We start from the raw sequence: 13,385 nt of genomic DNA on the forward strand, positions 1-13,385 counted from the left end.
TTGCTGGCTTAGATTTGAAATAATAATAAAATCTTCTTCATAATCTTGATGCCTCAGTGGATATACTACTGACTAAGGTACCTGAAATATGGGCTAACTAAAACTAATGTTAAAAACCTTTGACTAACATATTAATCAATAAATAGTTTTCTCATGGCCTGCTTCTCATTTACTGTCATGGATACATGTTTTTAATAAATGTTTCTAGATAATTTACTCTCAATGAATTTTTAATAATAACGTTACATTTACTCTGAGTGATTCCAGTCTGTTTCTGTGCTCCTTTGTGTGTGTGTGCACCTGCAGGGTTTGCTCTGAGGCGAGTTGCCCCACTAACGCGCCCCGGTCCTCATGACTGATCAGTCGGACGATGTGAAAACACCAGTACACAGGTGCACCTGCTCGGGCTGTAAAAATAAGTGGCCCATTTAGTCATGCAAAGATCAATTACATGCAGCAACCACCACTGGAGCTGCTCTGATCGGCGAGCACCGCCTGCTTCAATACACTTGAGACAGTTTGCTCTGTAGCCGACAGGACCTGGGCTCTGATTAATTTCCCCATCACGTGTGACACAGGTCTGTGTTTTCTATTTTTCAAATCACCGTGAGCAGCCATGAGCTGCACAGATTTTTGTATGCTTCCAGCTTCACCACGATAATTTGGATCACACTGTTACAAAACCAGGTCCAGAGGCGTGTGACCTACATGCAACTTGTTTGCTTGAACTCAAATTTGTCAGCGTTTCCATGACGACGGATGAGAGCTGTGTTGTTCACCTGAGGCGAATATCAATTTTGGCACAAACATCAATTAGGCAACACAGGCCTCGGCATTGGGAGAACGATGAAGATGATGAGGATGAGGACGACAGGGCTGATTGCTATCCAGGGAAGCACTTTGACACAGTCAACTCTTGTATGAGCTGCAAGCAAAATGTGTTGGCAACAATGAAAGCATGTGCAAAAACAGATGTGAAGATGTGAATATTTCTATTTTGATTTTGACATCTTAAAAGGCCATAAGAAATCATCCTGTATAATTTTATTGGAACAACAGAAAACGGGTGATACGACTCACATGTTTAAAAACTTTCAAAATATTATATTGAGATTGCGTATTAAAACGTTCTCTTTCTATCATAGTCAATGGGATTGATGAAAATCTTTTGACAAAGATCAGACCACAGTGTTAAACTTTTTTGGCGGGGGGATTACAACACTGTTTGTGTTTGAAAATATCCATACACTCCAATTTTTGCATGAAAATCTGTAAAATCTCATTCCCCCCCCCCAAAAATTGAGTGCATATTTGTCTTCTGCAACTAGGGGACCTGGATTAAACCTCCAGTCCCTTTTGTATGGCCTCCCTGTGTTATCCCACAAGGTGAGGACACTTCACTTTTATTATGAGACAGGATGTTAATTAGGCTGCTCTGGAGCATATTGCCGAACTGGAGCAGGGCGTTTGGAGCAGCTCCCTAAAAAAACCCCTGTGTCTTGTGCATGTGCAGTATTTATTTGTGTTGGGTGGGTGAGCGACGCCTCTCTACCCCACTCACAGGCTGATTTTATCGGTGTTGGCTGCCAACAGTCTACTGTATCTCTAAACTTTTGTGTTTGTTCTCCTTCTTCCTTGATCACTGTGTTTCGCAGGCCTGCAACCATTTTGTTTGAGGTCCTTGCAACTATGTTAGCTTTATTCCTAAAACAGAAGATGTTTTTTCTGTTGTTATTTTAAACAAATGTTATCCACAGAAGTTGAAGAAGAAAAAAAATCACTGGGGCGAAACCGAACAAGGTGAAACTGTGATATTGTATGTATGGTGGGGATATCTTGGAATTGACAATGTAACTATAAGCAATAACTAATTATGTGATAATAAGCCTGTGGCTAATCTGCTCATAATAATCAAGTAATATCGGTCAAACAGCAGGTTAATATCAGAGCAAAATAAAATAATAGACATTAAATCACTTTACAATTACTGTCAAATTTACACACTGGTATTTATTACCCGGAAACACAGAAGTGTCAGTGTAATAACGATGAATCAGCACTGACGCCTTGTGAACATTAAATAAAGAAACTCCTATTTTCATCATCAGCAGTTCAGTATGTGAGGTAATGCACCACAATGTAAAATAGACAAGACACAAGAAAGACGATGAATGACCGTGGCATCATCTCACTCGTCCAACCTCTCATGAACCAAAACTTGTTCTGTGACTATGTTCCCTCAAACTTACTCATGGACTTTTTTATTTCGTTAGAGTCTTACCTCCAAGTGCAAGCCCATAACAAGAGGCAATTTAAAAACGATGCAGATAAATGGGGGTGGACTTAGAATACTGAACCACAGTGAGCATGAGCAACAGGAGTGCTGCTGAGAGTCACCGTGAGTGTCCTGCCAGAACCAGTTACGCTCACGTCTGACTGAGCTTTGAGTAAATATCCTCGGCCGCCCCGTCTGGTGTCCCCTGTGCCCCACAGCGTCAACCACAACATGACGTAAGACTTGAAATGAATCGGGGGGTGTGTGTGTGTGTGTGTGTGTGTGCTGACAATCTGAAAGGTGATCAAATGCTGCAGCTCCGGTCGAGTGAGAGTGGTCGAGCCTTGGACCACTTTGCCCTGCCACAGTGAGACGACCTTTAAATAACTCGCAGGGTGCAAGGTATTGGTCGGGCTCTGGGCTCTCTCTGTCCCCATAGCACACTTCACGTCCCCACCTGGACCTCCATTCCCTAACTGGACCCAAAACACATTTACAGACCTGACATCACAGTAACAGAAACAGTAACAGTAACAGTAACAGTAACATAGTGTGGATGCAAAGCCAGAAAAAACACAAACAAATAACTTTGAATTTCAAGGTTGGAAATGTGCTTTCCACCAAATGTTATATTCAATACATTTTAAGCTAATTCAATTAATATTTTCTCGATCTTATAAACAGTGTGATTCACTCATGCAATGAAAACAACAATGAAAGGTCATTCCCAACAAATGGAACCATTTGCACAAACATGATCTGCAGTGTCACGTCATGCTCAATTTGACCTCAGATAGATTCTCAATACACAGGTATGTCTCATAAACATTTTCCTATCCCATATGCTATGCATATCCACGGCACTTACTCACAAAGGTCAAATATCATTTCTATTGTAATCAGAAGCTTTGCTTCCGAGGACGCCGTCGTATTGCAGTGTCACACTCAATCATGTATTTACTCGGTCGGCCTCCAGTGAATCTGGGTCGGGACAGTACTAGAAATATTCATCAGCGCTGTCTCGTGAAACTCAGGGAAGAATTACTAACTCCTGAGCAGAGCATTTTTTTGTTTTTTAATCAAATATCTCAACAACTGCCGTATGAACTGCCATGAGATTTAGTACAGATATTCTTAGTGTCCAGATTATTGAATCCTACCGACTTTGGTGAGCCCCCGACTTTTCATCTAATGCCACCAGCGGTCAACATTATTCACTTGTTCTGCTAAATACCTACATGGGCTGGCACAAAATGTGGCTTGTAACCAAACACCTGCAGCACTAATGACATCCCCAAAGCAATCGTGTGCATGAATATAATCTCAGGGGGATGTTAGCATTGCTCTAGACTCTCATTGAAACTGCGATACACAAGAAATGAACAGATTGCCTCCTTTATCCAGGCGTGTACACACACATGAGATGAGAAATGAGTGATGCTCTTCTTGAAAGGGCCTGCATGGGCTTTTTTATCATCTGGCGTGTTCAACAAAAGATGGTTTGCGTTCTGAATGAGTCAAAATGGCAAGCACACCACCCACTCTCTGATCTGTTCAGTTTTTTAGTTAGAAGATAAAAACATGACACAGAATGAAAGGATGAATTGGAACAATGTCTATTGTTCTGGCTTTTCTGAAATAAAGTGAATTTAAAGTTTCAATTACAAACATTGGTCTGCGCATCCAGGAGTTGTCTATTTCAGATTAAAAACATAACTGAACCCAATAGGTTAAACTTATGTCTTTATATTCTGGCCACTTCAGCTCTGTCCAGCACACATCACATCCGTCCTGAATAAACCAGCCGGTTCTGTCGACTCAGAGCATTGCTGACCAGCACTGGTGCAACATTTGGTTGAGGAAGAGCACGTAGTCTCCAAATGCCAAGTATCTACAGTGACACTGTGGTGAAAGGGAGGGGGAGGAGGAGAGCTGAGCAGTGAGCAATAGTTCACTTGATGTGGGATACAGAGTGGGATCTGCAGCAGAACAAGATCAGATAGCCGATATGCAAAGAAAGTGTGAGACACGGAAGGAGAGAGACCGTCCACTGCCCGTGACTCTATAATGAGTTGTGAGGAGCTGATTTGTTGATTGGATCGGAGCCTACAGGCCATTTTGGTGCTTCATTGCAGTCATTTTTTCTAATTTCTGGTCAGTTTCTCACCAACTGGACATCAATCGAGCAGCAAATTTGAAGGACTTGACAACAGGAGTGATTGTAATGCTCTCCTCACTGAGTGGAGAGAGAGATGTGCTGAAACTACGAGACGTAGACATGAAGGTACATCCACTTTTGTGCCTGAGGAGGATAGAGTGGTTCTACCCATAACAGAACTGAAGCACGCCCGAGGAGAACCATGCAGCAGTTTGGCTAGACGACTGAAAAGGAAAGCTGGAAATCCACATTTGTCAGAAACACTTGCACACAAGGTAAGCTGCTCGTCATTTTGGAGAGGAAGCCTTTAAATACTTTACTGTTTACAGAGGAAGCCCTTTAAATGCATTACTGTAGTCAACAGCTTCCTTAGAATGAGGGACAGTTTATCATTGTTCACTTCAAATATATTTTCAATGAGACCAGTGTTAGACAGCAGTAAGAGAAGCAGACTAGTTTCAGCTCTGGCGCTCAGATCACAGCCCAGCAGGCAGAGCGCGGCTCCTGGGAGAACTGAGGAGTCGACGCAAAGAATATTAGATATTAATATCTCTTGGACACTTAACATCCTGCCTCCTAGCAACTAGAGAAATGAAAAACAACAACTGCTGTGTAAATAAAACTGAAAAAAATCTGTTACCAGTGATTGTCATCCTACAGTCTGTACACATCCAGCATCCTATTTGATTACCTGCTGTGTATGTAGGGTATAGATGTCATTCTATTCATAGCTATAGAGTATCCATGGTGGGACACCTGCACGGCAGCCCTTCTGACCCCATTTGGAGGGTTTTTATAAAAGATGGCATCCAACAGCTCTAACGGCACTGTTGTACACTGTCTAGTGTTTCACTGCTTCTTGCTTCTTGAAGAAAAACAACAAAAACACTCGTGTTGAGGAGCTTCACCTCAGTCCGATGTTGTGATTATACAGTGTTCCTGGATGTCCTAAAAGAGAAACATGTCACCCTGTGCTGACGTGCAGAGATGTGTTCGTAGTGCTTCCCTTGAGTCTGCAGTGTGATGGTGTGGGAGCGTTTATTTAACGACTCGAGTGAAGTTCCCTTCAGAGCGAAAACACTTGAACCTCGACTTCTTTTATAACCTATGATATATCACCAAATGATTAGTTAACATAAGATGGAAGTGCAGAAAGAAACAAACTGAATGAAGCTAAAGTTGGCAAATCATTATGAGAATGACTGACATATCTCAACAGCTACAAAAATGGATTGGGGTTCAATTTTGACATTCATGGTTCCCACAGAAGGATTATTTTTATTAGATCAAGTAGCTCAAGTTCCATGAAAAGTTTTGACAGATATGTTCACAGTCCCTAGACAATTTTGGCGATCCCCTGACTTTTCCTCCATTGTCACCATGAGGTTGACATTTGTGTTTTCAAATAAAACATCTTGACAACTATTCATCAATGGTCATCGAATTCAGTTCAGACAATTTTGCTCCCGTAAGAACAAACTGTAATAACTTTTGTGATCCCTCAAGCTGAAGATTAGGTGAAGACTGTATTTGATATAAACATAGAAATGCCACTTTATCGTACTTGCATCATTCACAAATGTCAACAGGACCAAATTGAACATTTTATATCATAGGTCTTCTTGCTATAATTTGTTATATGGCTGCTGCTTGCACTATCAATACGGCTTGAAATGCTGTTATAGAAACTAAAATATGAGTATTTACCAATCAATAATTTTTCAAAAAATATTATTTCCATTAATGTGCCTGAAGTGAACCCATTGATTCTTACCGTCAAACCATTTGTGTCTGAGGTTGTTTTCTTCCATTCCGATTCGATGCCCCCTCTTTTTTCTGCCCATATCATTATCCAATTGAGTATCACAGGGGAATCACACAGCCTTATCACTGACTCTAATAGTTGTACCAGCTGGAGGAAACAGAAGATCCGTCACATAAAATGGCAGAGTATTGGATTAGCTGGCTATTTCTGTACCTTGTTGATCAGAGAAAAAAATGTAACTTATATACCAGAGTATTTCCAGTAGAGCAGGGGAGAAATGGAGGTTAGAAAAAGGAAGTAAGAAAATAAAAAATATGCTATGATACATATGAAATGCAATGTAGTGTGGTATTAGAAAGAAAGTAAACAAAAGAGTCATTACAAAATGAACATTTAAAAATGATTAAGTCATACAAATACAACATGCTTTGGCTCAGTGATAAAAAAAAAATGATTAGAACTAAATTTGACCTAAAATTGACTCTTGAGGCACACCATACTCAACCTGCGAAAAGGACGACACAAAGTCGTAAATAGAGACACAGAACATCTTATTGAACAAGATGATGATGAATCGGATTTTTGAGTGCCCGTGATCAATGCCAAATCGAGCAGTCTACCAATTGAGCACGTGACTTTGTCAGCATTCCGTAAAAGGTCATGCGTGACTTGGAGAACTCTGTACTGTGATTTGGGCGAAAACCAAACAAGAACCTTTCAAAAATACTGTTGTTTTCCACAGCTGCAAGAAGCTGCTTTCAAAATTTTTTTGAATGAATGAATGATATATCAGACATGGGATGATAATCATCCTGGGGTTACAGTATCATTAGCTTAAAAAAAAAAGAGTAAATATATGTATCCATTTTTCCTTTCAATGCCCATTCACTCATTGTATATTAATATTTCACCTGTGCTTTCTTTGCAGCAAACTACGGCTGTGCCTCACCTCTCAATTCCAGTTGACACTGAGTCTGTGTTGGACGGAGCAGTGCCTTTTCCGTGAGCGTGGTCAGATTTGTATGAGCCGGGCTGACAGTCTGAAGCCACGTGGCTGTGTTCCACTGAGGCATGAGTGTGGGAAGGGCCCACCACCACAGCTTCGTGTCTTGTGAAGAAGAAGGCCTGAGACTAAGTACCATGCCTGCCGTGGGCAGCTTTGGCAATTGCAAGATCCACACGAGACGCAAATACCATGGGCGGTTTGTCACCAAGACTGGTCAGTGCAACATCCATTTCTCAAACATGGATGAAAAGTCACAGCGGTACATGTCGGACATTTTCACAACCTGCGTGGACGTCCGCTGGCGATACATGTTCCTGCTGTTCAGCCTGGCGTTTGTGGTGTCCTGGTTGACATTTGGCTTGGCATTCTGGGTCATTGGCCTCCTGCACGGTGACATGGACCATCACAAAGGGGACGACAGTTTTGTTCCTTGTGTCATGCAGGTAAACACCTTTGTTGCAGCTTTCCTGTTCTCGATTGAGACTCAGACGACCATCGGGTACGGTGCTCGCTGTGTGACAGAGGAATGCCCAGCTGCTGTCTTCATGGTGGTCTTTCAGTCCATCTTGGGCTGCATCATTGATGCCTTTATGATTGGCGCTATCATGGCGAAGATGGCGAGGCCCAAAAAGCGTGCCCAGACTCTACTGTTCAGCCACAACGCAGTCATCGCTCTGCGGGATGGGAAGATGTGCCTCATGTTTCGGGTTGCTAATCTAAGGAAGAGCCACATTGTGGAAGCCCATGTGCGTGCCCAGCTCGTCAAGCCCCGTTACACCGAGGAAGGAGAGTACATCCCCCTGGACCAGATTGACATGAACGTGGGCTATGACAAAGGCACAGACCGCCTTTTCCTGGTCGCACCGCTCACTGTCATACATGAGATTGATGAAGAAAGTCCACTGTTTGGCATTAGTAAGCAAGATCTGGAAACATCTGACTTTGAGATAGTAATTATTCTTGAAGGGATGGTGGAGGCCACAGCCATGACGACACAGGCACGCAGCTCTTACCTGTCCTCTGAGATTTTGTGGGGTCACCGCTTTGAGCCTGTCATCTTTGAAGAGAAGAACCAGTACAGGATAGATTATGACTACTTTCACAAAACATTTGAAGTACCATCCACCCCTAGATGCAGTGCAAAGGAAATGGAGGAGAGAAAATTCCCAAAATCCAGTGCCAACTCCTTCTGCTATGAGAATGAACTGGCCTTCATCAGCAGAGATGAGGAGGACGAGGAAGATGTAGAGAAAGAGGGAGTGATGAAGTACTCATCAGAGCTGGTGAATAAACTGACCACTTCTAGAGGTGAGCAAATGTCTTCCAGTAGAGAATCAGAGATTTAACCCAAGGCTGTTTTGCTTGTTTTTGAATGCAGGGCAATGCAGTTGTCTTGTGAAGAGCCCTTTGACTGTCATTCTGCTGACATGAGGACACCACTGAAAACATTACCGCAGCAGGTGGAGGACCAGCAGAACCATCAACTCCATCAGACAAGCGAGACTAAAACTCAACATTGGATGAGATGGGATTTTTTGCATCCCTGCGATGGTTATTGAGCTGCATCAAATGGATACAAAAAACTGCCACGTTTCAAATTGCAAATCCAAGGAATAAAGTGCATGACAATAGCATAGTTTTGTATCAATTGCACTTCTTCTCAGATGTTTTCTCCTTTGAAATGTTGTGCAGTAAGTGTGACTCTAAAAATATAAAATCAAAAATAACCAAAGAAAAATAACACACTTCACAGTTACGCACACACCTCTATGTGTGTGTTTGTGTGTGTGTGTGTGTGTGTGTGTGTGTGTGTGTGTGTGACCTCAGGACATAAAACCAACAGCCAGAAGGTTCCCAACAGGCAATAGAGTCTAATTAAAGTCATCTGCAATGAAACCCTGTCACATGCATGACCCGTGGGATGCAAAGTGAAGTACTATCGAGTCACATCTATGCTCTATATTGAGTTAGAAGGCCAAATCCAGAGAATCAAACAGGGAAGCCCTGACACACAACACCAAATACATACTGAGAATATACTCTAAATCCTATCTCTTCAAGTTATTGATAGTTGACAACGTATTAATGATTCTTGACAATATCAGGAACTTTGAACAAGCTCCAACCCAGATTTAGGTGCAGTATAGTGTAATGAAAATGTCCTCATAGAATTTATCAATAGGACAAGTAATTAGGTTATTAGGTCAGTCTGTGTGCCACTGTTTCACTCATCCCAGGTGAGATGAATTGGTTTTCCCTCCACTCACCGCATCTTCGAACTAATAGCTCCACGTGGGTTCATTTTCACGCGGGACTGCAATTTCAGCAGGTTCCAGCACATTTATATTCTGCTGACTCGGGCGTGTTCCAGAAAACAAGCGACGTTCCACTGCTGTATGCACCAAGAACAGGGCCAAGGACTTTCTGCATGAAGAACTCTAATTTGTACATTTTTCAGGTCTTTATTGTAAATATTTATATATAATTTTTGTTGTTGTTGTTGTTGTTGTTGGGACTGAAATAACATCTGCTGAACGGAATGACGTTGACCTCTTCTTGCTGTCTTCCAATGCATTTGAAGCAATCTTGAAAGCAGCTTTCACACATGCACCGAAGTCCGGACATTTCTTCTGAACTTTGCGGAGGGGCTGTCTGTGGGAACGTAAACGTCTGCAAATGTTGCTCCGGAACTTCTCCTGCCAGCCCCCCAGTAAAAATTTCTGACAAATGTGAGAATACAGCAGGAAGATCTCCAGATGATTCGCAGCGAGCGAGTGGGCGCTCTACCCAGACGTCACCCCTTGCCTGAATGTTTCGCAAATTTTTCCTGCGGTTGTGAACACATGTAACTCTGACAAACTCCTGCCGTGTTCATCATGTAAACGGCCAACAGAGACCCAATTTTTCAGAATTTTCATGTCTGAAAACTGCTTCAGTTGCACCTGACCTTTACCTTTTAGTTTGTTGTGTGAGACAACAACTCATGAATTGACAGACAAGTAAAAGAGAATCTACTGTTGGTTACCACAATAAAATACATTTCACAAAAGCCAACAGTTTTCCTTTTCCTTCATGGCAGTGAGACACAAAGTACAGTGATAATTCATAGTAAGAATCTGCTGAATGCATTTGTTATAGAGTTATAACTAAGTGCGGCGGGGAGGCAAAGAAGGAGCCGTTTGGTAAACAGAGAGAAGTGGACTGTAATTTATGGCTGTAATTTGGTGGGACGGTATCTGGTTGGGGTCAGAGGTGTATTCTTTCACTCTTATGCAATCATAAAGGCACGTCTTTGCAAATGTACACACAAGACTCTGCAGTCCCACGTGATTTCCCTGTCCTGTAACCTTGAAGACTGGAAAAAGATATCACATGCGCTCGATCACACACACACACACACACACACTGAACCACAGAAACTAAACTCAGAACTAGGAATAGATTTGGTAAATATTGTTAGAAATCTGTGTGGGCCAACAGCTTGTGCAACATGATACTAAATTTAATTTATATCAGACCACGGTGTTTTGTTGCTAAAAAAACAGAGAAAGTTTAACACATACAGTAATCAATAACCAAAATAAATGACAGAGATTGACTGTGATATTACCATTAGTGTCAAAGGTTGTTTTCACTCTCTTCAACTCTCAAATGTATAATCACCATTCTACTTAAGGGGAAATACTGAATCATTATGTTCTATCATCTATATGCCATGTCTATCCGATCATAATGCTATTACTGTAAGATCTACTTCAATTCAATTACCATGTAACTTATGACCTGTTAGCTAAAATGCCAAAGAGTGGGAAATATTCTGGCAACAGCAAATCAACCATATAGTGACATTTCTACTCTCATAGTGACATGAGAGTAGATGTTGGTGCAATTAATTGCAGGGATTCATCTCTGTGCCAAATGAAAGTATAATTTCTCACTTTGAGAGCACTGCGTCCTCTGAGATGTATGTGCTATCTGATGGAAGGAGCACCGAGAATAAACTGGGATGCTTCTCACCCACTCTCCTGTGTTGGAGGATGAAGCCGAGGAGGGTCAGTCTACCAACATGCAGAGTGGGTTGTTGAAAGGAAAATTCGGCCCTAATTGCAGCAGCTCTATTCTTTGCTGGTTTCCCTCAGCTGCTAGAAGGAGGAGGCTGGAGGAAAAGTAACATGACGCAACAGCTGCACTGGTTTTACCTCAAGCCATAACTACAGACATTTTAGACCTGTAGATCGTATTCTTGCAGGGTTTTCTATGAACAATCACAAATTATCAGTTGTGTCACGTTAGAGCAAATTTCTGCTGTTGATGAGTGAAAATGTTGCACCTCCAAAGTTTCAACTTTTCAGGTACCGACTATCTATCCATCCATCCATCCATCCATCCATCCATCCATCTATCTGTGGCTTAATATGATCTGCAATCTCTAATGTGGTTAATTATTGTCATGGATGAACTTTGAAAATGTGGGAAATTATGGAAGATGTGTTCCTTATGGGAATGTAACCACCCGTTTAGACGAGGCGTCTAATGTCTTAATCTTGCCCTCCTTGGGCCCGGGGACAGGCCAGAGCATGTAAAACCCCCCAATCTAAGAATCTTCATGATATTACATTGCAGTTTCTATTTCCATTCACAGACAAAATCAGATAGCTGAGGCAGTCTCATATTATTCTTTTGAGGGGTGTGGACAGCTTAAAGGTTAGAGGAATGAACTTGTGAATGGAAGATCGCTGTTAGGAAAAAACCCGCCCTGACGAGGAATAACAGAAAGGAAACTGTTTTTTGGAATCTGGGTGGATGAGACTGTAATTGAAACCCATGTCTGACCGCCCCAAGTGAATCTGTGCAATGAAGACCGTGTGAATTGTTCATTACTTTGTGACAATTACGGGAAAAGGACAAAAAATGTACAAACAGACAAATGTCGTATCTGTTTGCAGTTTACTTTAACCCACTTATTTCATATTTACAAGCAGTATACAAACGCTCAACACTACGGTGTAGTGTAGTCTAAATAATGTATTTTTCAGTTATTCATATTTCTCATGTGAACTGGACTATAAACATTTAATAAAAGTTTCATTTTAGTATTTTACACAACATTATATTTCAACTGCATCTAGCGAGTTGTAATATTATTAATAATAGTTGAACTATTTCATTATATTCCTTATTATTAAATGTTGAATTTTCTTCTGATATTCAGGCAGTCAAACTAATCATGTTGTAATGTTCCTCTGCTGTGCCTACATGCTCTGAGGATGTCGTCAAAAGGAACAACATGTAAACGGAGCAGCTTGATCAGGAGGTGGCATGAATATCTCCCCACTGCCAGCAGATTGTCTCCACATGATGCAGCACACATGGCTCACAGGTTTAAAGATATTGGTGCTGGTTTGAATCTCATGTAATGGTGTAGTGACAGGTTAAGGCCAGTGCCACTGGCCACCAGTACACACAAGTGTCTACTGTCTGTTCCTTCTATCCCTTTAAGTTATTTTGCCTGTGGAGACCCTCATCCTCCAGCTGAGCTCGTCACTCAGTAGTACTAGCTGCTCCCATCCTGACTCACGCAGACGGACAGTATTTGATTACAGCAACAGGCTGATTGGATTACAGAAGGCACGGACGCAGATACTTGCAGCAAACACAGGGCAACTGGAGGACTTCCTGTCAGCCTGACTTAACACACTGACATGATCCTGTTAAACTCCACAGTCAAAAACTGTTAGGAATGATCCAAAACCCGTTCAGCAACATCCCAATCGTCAATGTCATCTCTTCACTTGAGGATTATGTCTCTCTCAGGCTGATGCTGTTTGCCATCTGACAGACGGGTCCTGCTTTATTGTCAGCTTATCTCTTCTTCTCATATCTCATTTCAAACTTTAACAAAAAAAGTAAGGAGCAGAAGACAGACTGTTTGGGTGTAAAAAAAAGAAAAAACTATTTTTAACTCACAAGACACAGACAGATGGTGTATCTGGGGTTGCCCATATTATGACATAACATAAAAATAACATTATGATGGGGACACAAGATGTTAAAACATGGATGATGTGCAATACTGACTCTATAGCTTGTGGTCTATTAACTCCATATTAACCCGTTTCTTATCTGTGTAGTATATAAGTATATAAGCATTAAGTGTCTCTGTGAAATTCCCATCTTTATT

General features: G+C 41.6%; 1 protein-coding gene across 1 annotated transcript; it reads left to right on the forward strand.

Moving 5' to 3' along the window:
• Window positions 1-4,214: 4,214 nt before the first annotated feature.
• On the forward strand, window positions 4,215-10,258 carry kcnj12b (potassium inwardly rectifying channel subfamily J member 12b). Its single transcript, XM_035616509.2, has 3 exons — window positions 4,215-4,708; window positions 7,127-8,487; window positions 8,583-10,258. The coding sequence occupies exons 2-3, from the start codon at window positions 7,270-7,272 to the stop codon at window positions 8,601-8,603; spliced, it is 1,239 nt and encodes a 412-aa protein (XP_035472402.1). The 5' UTR covers window positions 4,215-4,708; window positions 7,127-7,269; the 3' UTR covers window positions 8,604-10,258.
• The last annotated feature ends 3,127 nt before the right edge of the window (window positions 10,259-13,385 follow it).

This window comes from Scophthalmus maximus, chromosome 17 (assembly GCF_022379125.1).
Source record: "Scophthalmus maximus strain ysfricsl-2021 chromosome 17, ASM2237912v1, whole genome shotgun sequence".
Classification (NCBI taxonomy): Eukaryota; Metazoa; Chordata; class Actinopteri; order Pleuronectiformes; family Scophthalmidae; genus Scophthalmus; species Scophthalmus maximus.